The sequence below is a fragment of the Vanderwaltozyma polyspora genome, genomic scaffold, assembly GCF_000150035.1.
Source record: "Vanderwaltozyma polyspora DSM 70294 KpolScaffold1008 genomic scaffold, whole genome shotgun sequence".
In the NCBI taxonomy this organism is placed as follows: Eukaryota; Fungi; Ascomycota; class Saccharomycetes; order Saccharomycetales; family Saccharomycetaceae; genus Vanderwaltozyma; species Vanderwaltozyma polyspora.
In genome coordinates this window covers 50,367-64,780 of record NW_001834623.1, presented here as the reverse complement: position 1 = coordinate 64,780, position 14,414 = coordinate 50,367, and the positions used below count along the sequence as shown (strand labels likewise).

Genomic DNA, 14,414 nt, shown 5'->3' with positions numbered 1-14,414 from the left:
ATAATAGATGTATGTTATTTGCATTCATTATTTATGTCTTTTAAATGTTGTTATTCGGCTTTTATTTGCCATCTCTGTATCTGCATCTGGCTTTCTTGGCAATATACAGTCAATTTTAAATTTCCCAGTCAATTCATCGTTGTCAGAGAAACTAACTTCCTTCATAAATTAAGCATGGTTACAGTCATCAAACTTTGTCGAGTTACTTGTTTATATCTGTCTGGCTGTTGTCGTGTTTTTTTATTGGACTGCATCTTTTTGAGGCTCAATAGCAGAAGTTGAGGTGCATGGTATGCTTTTGTGATTACCAAAACTAAATGTTTATTCCATCAGGAGCAACATCATTGTTTGTGGATGATAGATTTAATCAGTGTCTATTTAAAAACATGCATTCTTTTGAATGTATTTTAAAGAATGTTCCCTATAAAACTTCTATATTTTGAGTAATGTGACATTACTGAAAAGAATTGATATACAAAATTAAAGATATCAATATATTCAGGGAAAAGTTCAGAAAAAAATATTTAAAATTGAAAAGCTAGATTAAAAGAGCAATAATTTCACTACATATGACTGGGAATATTGTTTATACGCAGATCAACGACGAAAATATTCCCGATAGCTCGGCGTCACTCACTGACAATGACATTATTGTCACTCCAATATTTGAAGTCAAAAAAGAAAACTCGGACTTGGAAGAAGCAAAAGCTGATTACATAAAGAAATCAATGCAAAGGAATTCAAATAAAAATTTAGAAAAAATGGTTGTTAAAGAAAAAAATCCTAAAATTCGTTTTGATTGCAATCGAATATTAATATTTGATCAAGATAAAGAAGTTTCCAAAAGTGGTATCCAAAAGATTTTAACTAAATCAAGTTCATCTCAAAAATCTATCTTGAAAAAGAGAGAAGACGATATTGAAGATAAACTATATCCTCAAGATGATGAGATTACACAAATTGTGAAAAGAATGTTCACTTTATGTGGTGTCAATTTAAAACACATAGAAGGAATCTCTTTTAAGGAACAGCTAGAAAGACTAAGTGTTTCTATCACAAATGCATTTAATACAAAAGAAATGTGTTCGAAGTACATAAAGCAAAAATTGGAATCTCAACTGAATGATAAAATATTGGAACAACAGGAGACGGTCAAATATTGGAAAAACTTATTTGATGAATCGACGGTAAGATTAAAAGAATTGGAAAAATCTCAAATTCAAATGGCAAGTGGAAAATTAAAGGAAACAGTTCAAGAACAACAAAAGCTAGCAGAACTTAATAGCTCTTTAAAGAATGAACTAGCTGAAACGAAATTAGTTTTAAAAGAGGCTAAATGTAATTTAGAATTTACAAGAGCTAAACTTATTGAGTTCGATAATAATAATTCTGCTTATAGAACAGATCTTCAAAAAAATAAAAAAACCTTGAAAGCTATGGAAGATAGAATTAAGGAAAAAGAAGAAAAAATTAGGGAACTAGGTGACAGCGAAGAAAAGTTTAAGAAATGTAACAAGAAATTATCGGCAAATTGTGAAATTCTGGAACAGAAAGTTAGCGCTTTAAATGTTCAAAATATTTTGTTGTCTGAAATGAATGAAACCTTTACACAGACGAATTCTGAGACGCTAAAAAGATTGCAAGTGACAGAGTTCGAAAGTGAAAACATCAAAAATGAATTTGACAAAACAAAATCAGAGCTAACATCTTTGAAAAAAAAGCTATCAAAGGCAAATAAGAAAATAGTTAGCAAAGAGGTAGATTTGAAAAATCTTAGACAAGATAACGAGCTCACACAAGACAAATTAATAGAGGTGAACCAAGAATTAGGTGTCTTGAAAATGAAGTATTGTCAATTATCAAAGGACATTGAAGAGAAGATCGGAGAGATATCTTATTTAAAAAGAGAGAATGCAGGTTTATCTCGTATTATTGAAAACCTTCAGGATAGATATACCAAGTCAGAAAGGCAAAATAAATTGCAAAGAACAAAATATGAAGAGTTGTATTTGGAGAATCAAAAGGTCAATGAAGTTGTATCAAAAAGCAATAAAATATTTAATGGATTGCTGCTCAAGAACCATAATGGTGATAATATACTAGAGACAGGTATTGAAGCTAAAAAAGCCTGTTTGAAACCACTAAAAATCAATGTGCCTCACAATAAGGAAATACTGGCACAGTAAAATCTCATATCCATCAAAATCACACATCCTACAAATTAAGGAATATAGAATTTCCTTACTCATGGACTTTAAAACTTATAATTACTATTAGAATATTTATAAATTTTGCATTTAATTCAAATCACATACCAAAAATTTACCATTTGTGTCTTGTTCAATTGGGCCACAATACCAATCAATGTCAAATATTTCTAAAGGTATTGATTGAATTAGATGAAAAAAAGGTGTGAAAGAGGAAAGAGTAATAAAATCAAAATAATAGAACTTTTGTGTAATAAGAATGTGAATCTGGTTGAAGTTAGGATATTAATCTAGGAAAACGATGTAATCCATTTTAAAATCTGTTTCAACTTCATTATGAGCCTTCTGGAGTAATTTGTCACGTGACCATGTGTAATTTCTTTTTTTTTTCATCTTTCTTTGAATTTAAACAAAAGTCGCTGTCCTGATTAGGAAATATGGTAAATAAATGAATTCAAGAAAGCTTTATGATGAAAGTTCAATAAGACAGTTTTGGATGAGATTTTAGATTAGAAGCAATATAATGTGCCTTTAAAGCTTTTAGTTACGATTTTTGGATACCAGTTTGAATATATTTTACCACTGTAACTCCTAATTATTGTAGCAGTATTGGCAGAGATCCATTGAAGGAATTTATTTTTTGAATCTTAACATTGAAATAGAAGTATTGAGAATTTTTATATCAAAAGAATAGTATCTGTTCAACATATTATTGAATCATTATCATTACGAAGCATTGTGAAAGTCCTTTGATCGAATAAAGTTATTGAAATTGTTTATAATATGCGTAAGAGCGTTTATTTGGATAATACCATTGAGTTCCTAAGGAGCAGGGTTTACCTGGGTGCTTATGATTACACACCACAAGATACCGATGACATGGTTTTTTTCACTGTAGAAGACACTATCTTCTACAACAGCTTTCATTTAGATTTCGGTCCTATGAATATTGGGCACTTGTATAGATTTGCTGTAATATTTCATGAAATCTTAAATGACCCTGAGAATGCAAAGAAATCGGTCGTCTTTTATTCTTCGACCTCAACAAGACAAAGAGCTAATACAGCATGCATGTTATGTTGTTATATGGTTTTAGTTCAAGGTTGGACTCCTCATCAAGTTTTACAACCCTTAGCTCAAGTTGATCCTCCATTTATGCCATTCAGAGATGCAGGTTACTCAAATGCTGATTTTGAGATCACCATCCAAGACGTGATTTATGGTGTATGGAGAGCAAAAGAAAAGGGTCTGATCGATCTTCAATCTTTTAACTTGGAAACGTATGAAAGATATGAACGTGTTGAAAACGGTGACTTTAACGTGTTAACTCCAGATTTCATTGCTTTTGCTTCTCCACAAGAGTCAAATCGTTCAATTGGTGTTACCTCTTCCCCAGGGAAGTCCCATCTAAACCAACCATTCCGTAGCGTTTTAAAGTATTTCTCTAAGAACAATGTCCAATTAGTTGTTAGATTGAATTCTCATCTGTACAATAAGCAACATTTTGAAGACTTAAGCATTCAGCACATTGATATGATATTCGAGGACGGTACATGTCCTGATATGTCAATAGTGAAAAACTTTGTTGGTGCTGCTGAAACAATCATTAATAAAGGTGGTAAAATTGCAGTTCATTGTAAAGCTGGTCTAGGTAGGACAGGTTGTTTGATTGGTGCACACTTGATATATACACATGGATTTACTGCCAATGAATGTATAGGTTTTATGAGATTTATAAGGCCAGGTATGGTTGTTGGTCCACAACAGCACTGGTTGTATTTGCACCAAAATGACTTCAGGGAATGGAAATATACAATGAAATTATCATTGGATTCAAGCGAAATAATAGGAGATTTATACCCATTGGTTAGTTTGGAGGAATACCGTATCCAAAAGAAAAGGTTGAGGGAAGGCAAGAAGATACCATCAAATTTTGAGCATGAAGATAGTGAAATGAGAGATCTAGCAATGACTCCACCTAGTGAAAGAAGGAAAAGTGTTCAACAGATGGCACTAACTGGGTCAGGTTTTCAAACTGCGGCTGTACCTCAGACTTCACCAGGTCAACCTCGTAAAGGGCAAAATGGATCAAACACCATCGAAGATATTAATAAACAAAATTCAAAAAGCGCTGGCTACACAAATGAAAAAAATAGAGATACCCAAAATTCTACAAGCATAAATGATACTAATAATTCAGATGAAGAGATGATGCAAAGTGATGATATAGTACTAAAGCAACTCCTACCTAGGAATAGACGTATAATATCTGGTAAGAGAGCAGTTAGTGCTGGTGTAAGAAAAATTAGCGGTACCACTAAAAAGTAATTCCATACATTGCATTACTTGTTAGACCATACATATAAGTCTAAGGCATTTCGACAATAGAAGAGTAAAAAACACCAAATAATTAATCAATAAATTATATATTATTAAGAAATAAATTTTAAAAGTTAATATAAACTATTGTTATTCAAGTTATGATATAAAATTGAAATTTAAGATCTTAAAGATATCATATAGTTACCATCTTGAACTATCATTTATATTCATATATTAGGTAACTGAGCAACAGGTATGATCTTGTTCTAAAGTCTGGAATAATGGTTTATATATATTATATTATGTATAATTAAAAAGGCTTCGTTAATTAAATTGATTATAGATATTAATGAAATGAAATGAAATGCAAATGTCGTTATAATTAGTTATATCTTGAAACAAAACAAATTTATTACATAGAGTAGTGATCATATGTAACATGGGAGTAGTAACTTTCCTGATTTATGGGTGACGCCATTGTATTTTGATGCAAGTTTTCCACCACTTTCAGTGGGTTGGCTCCAAGCTATCTCCCATTTCTCCACAGGTTTGCCATATATTGTATGGTTTCTAGCAGCTTCAAGTAAGGCGCTGGCTATGCCATGACAACGCTCTGTCTTACAAACCCAAATTCTAGATATTCCAAGAATGAAATTTGGTCTAATATTTGCAACTATAGATTTAGAAGAATAGACCATCCACCTACACCTCTCTTTTTCTAGAGTTTCTATAGTTATAACCCCAACTGCCCTATCATTTTTAATATATACGAATGCTCTTCCTGATTCATTTGGTAAAGACCAAAAATCATTCTCATCATGGGGGGCATTCAACTCGTTATTTACAATCTCTAGTATTTCCAATGTTGCCTTTACTTCGTTCGCATTATCAGGTTGTATCATAACGACTTTATCTCCAATTGGAAGACCAGTCGTTAGTACAGATGCTCTTGATGATGATGGAGGTGTTATTTCAGCTATATTACTTAATGTAGGAATACGAACTAACGACCCCCATCTATTAGACCATTTCCTACCTTTTAGATGAAGATCATGATATTTATCATGAGCATTCTTATCATCAATCGAACCTAAAGTGTAAGTCATTTCACATTTTGGGCATTTGACTATTTTTGATTCCTTTTTGCCAAATTGTAACTTTGATTGGACATATTTGGTCTCATTATTGCTGTTCCTTTTACCTACCTTTCTAGATCTATATATTGCCATTATCTATATGTTTAGGTTATACCTTCTAATATCTTCATTGGTACCAGTTCTTAAAGATTAACTAGTTGGTGATTAACGCGATTTCAATTCATTTCATCTTATAATAGAATTACGCGTTATTTCAAGTATGAATTATTCATTGTTAATCAAATCATACTTCATGACAACGCTGCTTGGAGCTCTAATGTAATTGATAATCGATGGAACGATAAATAATTGGTATTAGATCGTAATTTAATTATGCTGTTGAAGTTTTTTCACCTAGTTTCTAAGCATAGAAGAAGTTAAACCAACTCTAGTAGAAAATCAGAATACTGCATAATGGAAAAATGATTATCCAAAGTATACTTGCTTTAGTAATAACTTTATGACTTGTATGTCTGCAGTCCTATGGTTACTTTTTTTCTGGTACAGGTATCAAAAATGTTTTGTTCATTAATATTTTACAAGTCGCTACCTTTTTATTATAGAGGATGAGAAAGCAAAATTTCCTTTATACTAGATTACTTTGAATAGACCTCTTAAGCAATATAAGTTTTCCTTTCTGTATTTCAATGACTTCTGAATGGTGATCAAAATTACAAATTGAATTATGTAGTAATTTCTTTAATAATTCTAACCAATTTTTTGATAATTTTGAACTTCCTCTAAAATGAATCGGCCTTTTTTAAGTTTACTCGTTGCATAAAACGATAAATATAAACGGTAAATGATTAGCTATAGTGAAATAGTGTGTTATGAAGAATTAAAAATGGTAAAACGATTATGATTTGTTCTTGATCAATGTAACTAGTTATATATTTTATTAACTAAATTATATCAAATTATGGGCGTGTGGCGTAGTTGGTAGCGCGCTCCCTTAGCATGGGAGAGGTCTTCGGTTCGACTCCGGACTCGTCCAATTTATTTTTTTTTGAAATGATAATAAACGTATTCTATCAAGTTCTTACATTAGTGGAAGATTAATCAACAAAAGTTACCACTGGAGCATATATATTAACTCAAGGATGATCAATTTTTAATTCAAGCTTTCATTTTTCTTGTTTTTTTCGATTAATACACACGGTCAAAATGACCACACTACATAGACATTCAGTTTCTATGCACTGAGAGTCATTAAATAATTGACACAAATTTATGAGTGACTATAATTATTATACAATTATGCACCAACATATATGATTGATCTATATATGCCTCAACAGCTATAAAGCAAACCAAACTTCATAGGAATCTGTCAGTTAGTTTTTTTTAAAATTGATCAGTATGAACGACCAAACATACAGTATTGTTTAGCTTCACGGTCACACTTAACACACTTTTGACCAGCGGCTAATTCTGGTTGTTCGAATGGAATACATAATGATTTAGCACCCATACTTGGAGCCTTGTCGTCCTGTTCGAATTCTTCACCATCATCCTTCTTTGCAGAACCTTCCTTAATGTCTTCTTCACATTCCATAACACCACACCATGGGGCCAAGATAACGTTCTTCTTGTTCAATGCTGGAACGAAATCTTTCCATTCATTAACAATGACTCTATGAGTGTCAAAAGATTCCTTGGCTTTTTCGTATAAGTCGTGGTGCATTTCGTCCATAATTTCAGGGATGCGGCTTTCCAATTCAGACAATTTAACGGTGTATTTACGAGAATCGTTTCTACGAACAACAGTAACTTGGCTTTCTTCAATATCCTTTGGACCCATTTCAACACGCAATGGAATACCCTTCAATTCATATTGAGCAAACTTCCAACCTGGAGTATAGTTATCATTGTAATCACCAAAGGCTCTGACATCAGATTTCTTCAAACGGCTTTCAACATCTCTAGCAGCTTCATGAATCTTCTTACGTTGTTCTTCAGAGGTCTTCTTGGTGATACCAACTGGAACAACTACGGCTTGGAATTGAGAAACTCTTGGTGGGATAACTAAACCTTTGTTATCTGAATGAATCATGACCATAACACCGATAACTCTGGTGGATAGACCCCAGGAATTTTGGTAAGCAAAGATTTTTGGATGGTCTGGACCCAATGGGTTTTCGACAGACAAGTTAAACATTTTAGAAAAATTTTGACCCAAGTGATGAGAAGTAGCACCTTGGATACCACGACCTGTTTGAGGAATGTAACCTTCAACAGTGGTAGTGAAGTCACCACCAGCGAATTTTTCTTTTTCAGTCTTCTTACCTTTAACGACTGGTACGGCTAACAATTCTTCGTAAACACCTGCATAGAAATCTAAGATTTGTAGAACTTCTTCTTGAGCTTCTTTTTCATTTAAGAAAACGGTGTGACCTTCTTGCCATAAGAATTCTCTGGTTCTTAAGAAAGGTTGTGGATGTTTGAATTCCCATCTGACAACAGAATTCCATTGGTTTAATTTTAATGGTAAATCTCTGTAAGATTGGATCCATTTAGCGTAGTATGGATACATAACAGTTTCAGAAGTTGGTCTAATAGCGATTGGTTCTTCTAATTCAGATTGACCAGCCTTTGTAACCCAAGCGACTTCAGGAGCGAAACCTTCAATATGATCTTTTTCCTTTTCCAAGACACGAGACGAAACGAACATTGGGAAATAAGCATTTTGAACACCTAAACCTTTGATTTTAGCATCGAAATATTTTTGGATGGCTTCCCAGATAGCGTAAGAAGGAGGTCTCAAGATGTAACAACCAGAAACATCATAGTAATCTAACATTTCACCCTTGGTTAAAACTTGTGAGTACCAGCCTGGGAAATCTAAAGCCTTGTCGACGGTGATACCAATCAACTTGGCATCTTCGATTGCAGCATTAGCTTGAGCTTGTGGGGCCTTTTTCTTTGGTTCTTCCTTTTTAACTTCTTGAGCAAAGTTAACAATCTTTGATGAGGATTCGAAATCTTTCAAATATTCGAATAAAGAATCTTTTTTAATTGATAATTCATCGTTTAATTGTAAGACAGTTGAGTCATCGATGTTAACTAATTGATCATCGATCAAGACAGAGATAGGGGATTCGGCATTCTTTAAATGAGCCAAAGTGAATTTTTTAGCAGTTTCACATTTAAAGAAAGATGCAAAAAGTTCATCACGAGCCAATCTTGGGTCTTTAGAACCTGACTCTAAAGCTACTACACCAGAAGGGGTGTTAGTAGTATGCAATGCAATGACAACCACTGGGACAGGGGTAGCAGTCTTGGCGGTCTTTGGTTTAAAAACCAAAGATTTAACAGCGACGGCACCAGATGGAGGAGTTTCGTTCATACACAATTTAGCAAATGATTCTTCAACAGACATTCCTTTACTTTAAGTTACTTTTATTTGATATTATTTACTTAATCTAACAAAAAAAGAGAAGAGAGAGAGAGGGAAAACAAATTGTTATATCTCTTGTATATTAAAATAGATCTAAACACTTGTCAGATTAAAGGTAAAAACACAATCTTGTTTCAAACTTTTAATTATTTTGCTGATTTGATCAATAGTGATTCTATATAAACCGAAACAAAACCAAAGTTAACAAAAGTACAATAAAAACGAATCTCTGATAAACCACTGGATATAAATGCTCTTTACATCTTTTCTGATCCCATCTCATCTCATCGAAATCAAATCTCTCTCTCTTTCATCAATGTTCATTTCTTTGTTCAAAATTTTCAAAGCTTGATGAGATTGAAATTCGATGATGTTTGGATGACCAAACTGAAAAAAAAAATTCAAACAAAAAAATATAATTGTATAGTGTGTATTCGTTTATGGTGATATCTGGTGAAAGTATGATCCAAGTAATTTCATAAAGAAGTCTGAGTGCCTCCAGTGGTATATCATTAGTATAAATGACATCAGTTAGGTATACAACCTGCAATGCTGAGCATCGTAGATCAGAGTGGCTAGAACTTGTCATTGTACAGGTGGTCGTTTAGTTTGTCTGTAGTTGAATGCCATGTCATATAATGAACGTCAGTAGATTTGATTTGATTTGGTTTTCAGTTACAGAGAGACTGCATAGTAGACTCGATGGATGGGTATCTTGCACGGAACAGGGAAAATCAGTTACAATAACTAGGTACCAAATTAACTAGTGTGATCCCTATATTCGACGTTGTTTTTCGAAATGCCGTATATATATATATGCCTATATATGCTGCTGGCTCTTGACTACGTCACAGTTTCTCTAATTCATATCGAATCTTCAACAATAAATCAAGTATGAAGAAAGCAAAAGAGAGAGAGAAAAGAACAATGAATGGGGATGCGATTCCAATTCGGTTTCGAACAGAGGTCTCTTTTTCGATTCTCTCCCCATGATGACGGTTTGGTTCTAAATAATCAATCACCCGATATGAACTAAAGAATTTCATTCATGTAGAGAGAGAGCATGAAATAAAATGAGAATGTCATTAGGGATTCCATTATTCAACAATACATGTGTATCTATTTAATTTTTATCAATTCATGACATGGATGGGAACCTTGACAAATCGATCTAACTTCTCGCAAAAGAGGGATCCTAGAGAGAGCAGATCCAAACAGAAGTTATAGAAGTTTCAAATCCAATCCAAGCCAACCCAATCAATTAATTAAATATTTTATTCATTCTGAAAAATGTGTTTCGAACATTAAAGTAGATTAAAAGTTTATATAAATCGAGTTCTCATCGAAGTTTGAAATTTATTTATTATAAGTCTTTTTTGATAAATTACGTATTTTGTATAAATTTCTTTGCTTGTTCTGGGGCTTAAGAAACCCAAAAAAAAAGACTATTTATTCCGTTCACGGTAATAGGTTACTATAACAGGAAGTAAGTACCATATCTGGAAACAGACTATACCCATATAGAAAAATTCCTGTTCTAGGAAACTTCGCTTCAATCGGAAGCACACTTCCCCATATAGTAATGGGGTGAAAGTACGATGGAGAACTTCGGAAAAGAAACGTGGTATGGGTTTCCTTCTGTTACCCTGCCTGTTCACCCCTTCCGAGCATACCTGTGCCAGCACGAACACATCTCATCTCATCTCATCTCATCTCATCGCATCAGACTCGAATTGTACCGTATCCTTTTTTATTGCCTGTTTTCAATGAGTGTGTGTCTGTGTGTGTTTTAGCATTATCGTTTGTGGCACATTGAAGAGAGTAACAGTTGATGATGAAGATGATGATGAGAAGAACAGAGATGGAATCTCACTCAAGTTATCCCATCCCTTATTACCTGGAAATAGCAGTTGCCAAACACAAGAAGATCTGTGTGTTGTTTCCAGTTGCCGGTGGGACGAGTACTGTTCCATTTTAACGTGTGGATCTGCAAAACGAAATACAGGAACGGGCGTTTTTCCCAGTTAGTCACGTTTGTTTTCCCTCAAGACAAGACATAACAAGGAAAAAGAAAAGAAAAGCAACACAGGACAAACAAACATCGGCGGCTATTTCCCTGGACAAAGAGACGCATTCACCTACTATAAGATGCATCAAGACACACACACACACACAATTGTATAGTGAGCGAATGCGAGTCTCTCTGTTTGACCTGTTCGCCTATCGCCCAGACGAGACGAGGCTTTTTTTATGTTTTTTCTGGTCCCGTGCCCTGTCCTGTCCTGTCCTGTCCCGTCCTGTCCTGTGGGTCCTCTCCGCCTGTTGCGGTTTTTTCCAGAAGCGTTTTCCCTTCCCTCAGAGAAAGAAAGACGACCTCTGGGCCGTGTGAGTGCAAAGGCAAGCATAGCAGTAATAATAGGGGGAGTGCGGTTACCCGGATTGTTTGCTAAGAAGGCTTGACAGACAGCTATGTTACAGTTAGAGATGATACAGTTACGCATCTGTTTTTCTCTCTGGCCACACTCGACACACACTGGCCTTTCAGACGTTGGGACCTCTCTTCTCCTGGCGCATCATCAAAAACTTCCCTTCTTTATCTCTCGACTCGCTCTTCTCCGTCCCGTCCCGTCCCTTTCCCAACAGAACGACTATCTAGAAATGCGGTACCGTCCATCATGACGACGTCTTCTTCTTAGTTATGGGCTCTTTTCGAAACAAACCGAATTCATCATCACCGTTTCCCTTTCCCTTCCCTTTCCCTGTTTTCCAATTTCGAATTTCGAATTTCGAGTTTCGAACGAATTTCGAAATTTCATTATCCATCTTGAACAATGGTTAAGCCTAACACTATTTCACTTCACAATACATTTCAGCCCATTTTAAGAATAAATATAACAACTTGCAATTTTTGATTATTTTTTTTTTTGGCCCTTTAAGTTGTTGTTACTTCAGTTTGCTCTTATTGCTTGTCGACATATTTCTTCATAGTCGCCAGTATATAAAGAGATACTGTGTTTAGTTGGATTGCAGGCAGATCAAACTTAGATACTCCCTAAACTGTAATACCTTTCAACAATGGGTCTAAATAATCCAATTCCAAGAAGTTTAAAATCAGAAACAAAGTATGTTCAATTCTTATAATTTTATTTTATTCCCCCATTTGAATCGTGGTGGTCTCACCATTGCTATATCAAGAGAAAACTGGATTGTCGCAATACATGAAATTTTTATATTACGTGGGAACATCTAAATTGTTACAATTTCAAATTAAGTACCCTTCCACCCTCCTGAAACGTCCCACTTCTCACATCCATATTTGCAACTCCTCAACAAGTTATCCCACTTTTATATGGTTTTTCTTTTTGCCTCCTATACGATTCAAACCAATTTTATTCTATACTCAGTTGAAATGACATTTACTAACTCTAATTTTAACCGCACTGTTTTATTGTATCTTCCCTCTTATTTTGGGGGAAAGCATTTTGGTGCCTAATTCATGTTTTTAATACAGAAAAGCTGCTAAAGTCTTGGCAAGTTTCGTCAAACCTAACCAAGTGTTCGGTGCCGACCAAGTCATCCCACCCCATGTATTGAGGAAGGCAAAAGGTTTGGCAATCATCACTGTGCTCAAAGCTGGGTTTTTGTTCTCTGGTAGAGCGGGTTCTGGTGTCATAGTGGCAAGATTACCAGACGGTTCTTGGTCTGCTCCTTCTGCAATCGGTTTGGCCGGTGGTGGTGCCGGTGGTATGGTCGGTGTAGAATTGACAGATTTCGTCTTCATTCTAAATACTAAGGACGCCGTCAAGTCTTTCTCAGAATTCGGTACAATTACTTTAGGTGGTAACGTCTCCGTCTCAGCAGGTCCACTAGGTAGAACTGCTGAATACGCTGCAACTGCCTCTACCGGTGCCATTTCATCGGTCTATTCTTATTCTAAAAGTAAAGGTCTATTTGCAGGTGTATCACTTGAAGGTTCCGTCATTATTGAAAGAAGAGAGGCTAATAGAAAGTTTTATGGTAATAAATGTACAACTAAAATGATTCTTTCCGGTAGAATTAGAGCACCTCCTCATGCTGACCCATTATTCCGTGTTCTAGAATCCAGAGCTTTTGGGTTTGACCAACGTGGTGATGACCGCTACGATGACGATTTCGATGAAGGTAGTGAATTCTATAATGACATCCCAGATTCCTTCGGTACAAATGACGATTCTTATTCCTACAGAGATAGAGATCAATCCAGTTATTCAAGAAGATCTAGAGGTGGCTCTCGTGGCGGCCGTGGTGGTTATGATGATTTTGATGATGATTTCGACAGTTTTGACGATGGCAGAAGAAGACAAACTAGAGATGATGATTATTATTCAGATGATAGAGAAGGATCAGATGCAAGAGACTATTATGCTAGTCAACGAAGATCATCAAATAGGCGTAGTGCTCCAAGGACAAACACCAGATGGGAAGATGAGGTCTATGATCGTGATTACGATCGTGACAGCAGTAGCCGTAACCGTGATGTAGATGACTTATCAAACAGATTTTCCAAAAGCAGAATTTCTCAAAATCGTGATCGCGATTCTCATTCTAGACCAGCTGCTGAAAAACCAAGCTTTGGTGGTACACGCCAATCTTCTTCAACTCCAAAAGCAATTGCCTTATATAGTTTTGCCGGTGAAGAATCTGGAGATCTAAGATTTAAGAAAGGTGATGTAATTACAATTCTGAAAAAATCCGATTCTCAGGACGATTGGTGGACTGGTAGAGTAAATACTAGTGAAGGTATATTCCCTGCCAATTATGTTGAGTTGGTTTAGAGTCTAAAAACCAATCAATGTTTGACTTTAACAAGAACCAGTCTTCTGAAGAAAAACGACCAAACACTTTCGACTCTTTTATCTTAAACAAATTTTATTTTGGTAAGGGAATAATATTTTATAAAATTTTCGAAACGGATATCTTTTTGAATTCCATTTAGCATTTAATGGTGGGGAACATAAGTTTACTCATAAGGGGCATTGGTTGCCAATTAGACTCCATATTTAACCATTGTTTAATTAAGCTTTAACTCTTAAATTTTAAATCCCCCCTTAATTTTTTTAAAATAAATTTTTTCTTGGAAAATTGTAAATATCGGTAATATTCGGGTAGACTGCGGAATTATCCTAATTAAATTAATGGGGAAATATGGTCTTTTTTCTTAGCCCTAAAAACCTTAATGGCTTTTCTTAAATGGAAATGTGGAAAATTTTTTGTATTGTGAAGGGTAGGGTCCTTAATAACATATTAACTTGTCACAAATTGGATACGCTTTGTGTGCGCGTATAATTTGTAGATATGTTTCCAAGAAACAGG

At 34.8% G+C, this 14,414-nt stretch overlaps 5 protein-coding genes and 1 non-coding gene across 6 annotated transcripts; 4 read left to right on the top strand and 2 right to left on the bottom strand.

The window, feature by feature from the left end:
• Nucleotides 1–569: 569 nt before the first annotated feature.
• On the top strand, nucleotides 570–2,186 carry Kpol_1008p29 (uncharacterized protein; the record flags this gene model as incomplete). The annotated part of the gene is made up of 1 exon (XM_001643498.1): nucleotides 570–2,186. The coding sequence occupies one exon, from the start codon at nucleotides 570–572 to the stop codon at nucleotides 2,184–2,186; it is 1,617 nt and encodes a 538-aa protein (XP_001643548.1).
• An 804-nt stretch (nucleotides 2,187–2,990) lies between these two features.
• Nucleotides 2,991–4,535, top strand: CDC14 (phosphoprotein phosphatase CDC14; the record flags this gene model as incomplete). Its single annotated transcript, XM_001643497.1, has 1 exon — nucleotides 2,991–4,535. The coding sequence occupies one exon, from the start codon at nucleotides 2,991–2,993 to the stop codon at nucleotides 4,533–4,535; it is 1,545 nt and encodes a 514-aa protein (XP_001643547.1).
• Nucleotides 4,536–4,957: 422 nt separating this feature from the next.
• On the bottom strand, nucleotides 4,958–5,758 carry ECO1 (Eco1p; the record flags this gene model as incomplete). The annotated part of the gene is made up of 1 exon (XM_001643496.1): nucleotides 4,958–5,758. One exon carries the CDS (start codon nucleotides 5,756–5,758, stop codon nucleotides 4,958–4,960), a length of 801 nt encoding a protein of 266 aa, XP_001643546.1.
• An 828-nt stretch (nucleotides 5,759–6,586) lies between these two features.
• On the top strand, nucleotides 6,587–6,659 carry Kpol_1008trna3. Its single transcript has one exon. It is a non-coding gene; the product is annotated as a tRNA-Ala (tRNA).
• Nucleotides 6,660–7,019: 360 nt separating this feature from the next.
• Nucleotides 7,020–9,044, bottom strand: Kpol_1008p26 (proline--tRNA ligase; the record flags this gene model as incomplete). The annotated part of the gene is made up of 1 exon (XM_001643495.1): nucleotides 7,020–9,044. The coding sequence occupies one exon, from the start codon at nucleotides 9,042–9,044 to the stop codon at nucleotides 7,020–7,022; it is 2,025 nt and encodes a 674-aa protein (XP_001643545.1).
• Nucleotides 9,045–12,137: 3,093 nt separating this feature from the next.
• On the top strand, nucleotides 12,138–13,876 carry LSB3 (Lsb3p; the record flags this gene model as incomplete). The annotated part of the gene is made up of 2 exons (XM_001643494.1): nucleotides 12,138–12,184; nucleotides 12,574–13,876. 2 exons carry the CDS (start codon nucleotides 12,138–12,140, stop codon nucleotides 13,874–13,876), a joined length of 1,350 nt encoding a protein of 449 aa, XP_001643544.1.
• Nucleotides 13,877–14,414: the final 538 nt, after the last annotated feature.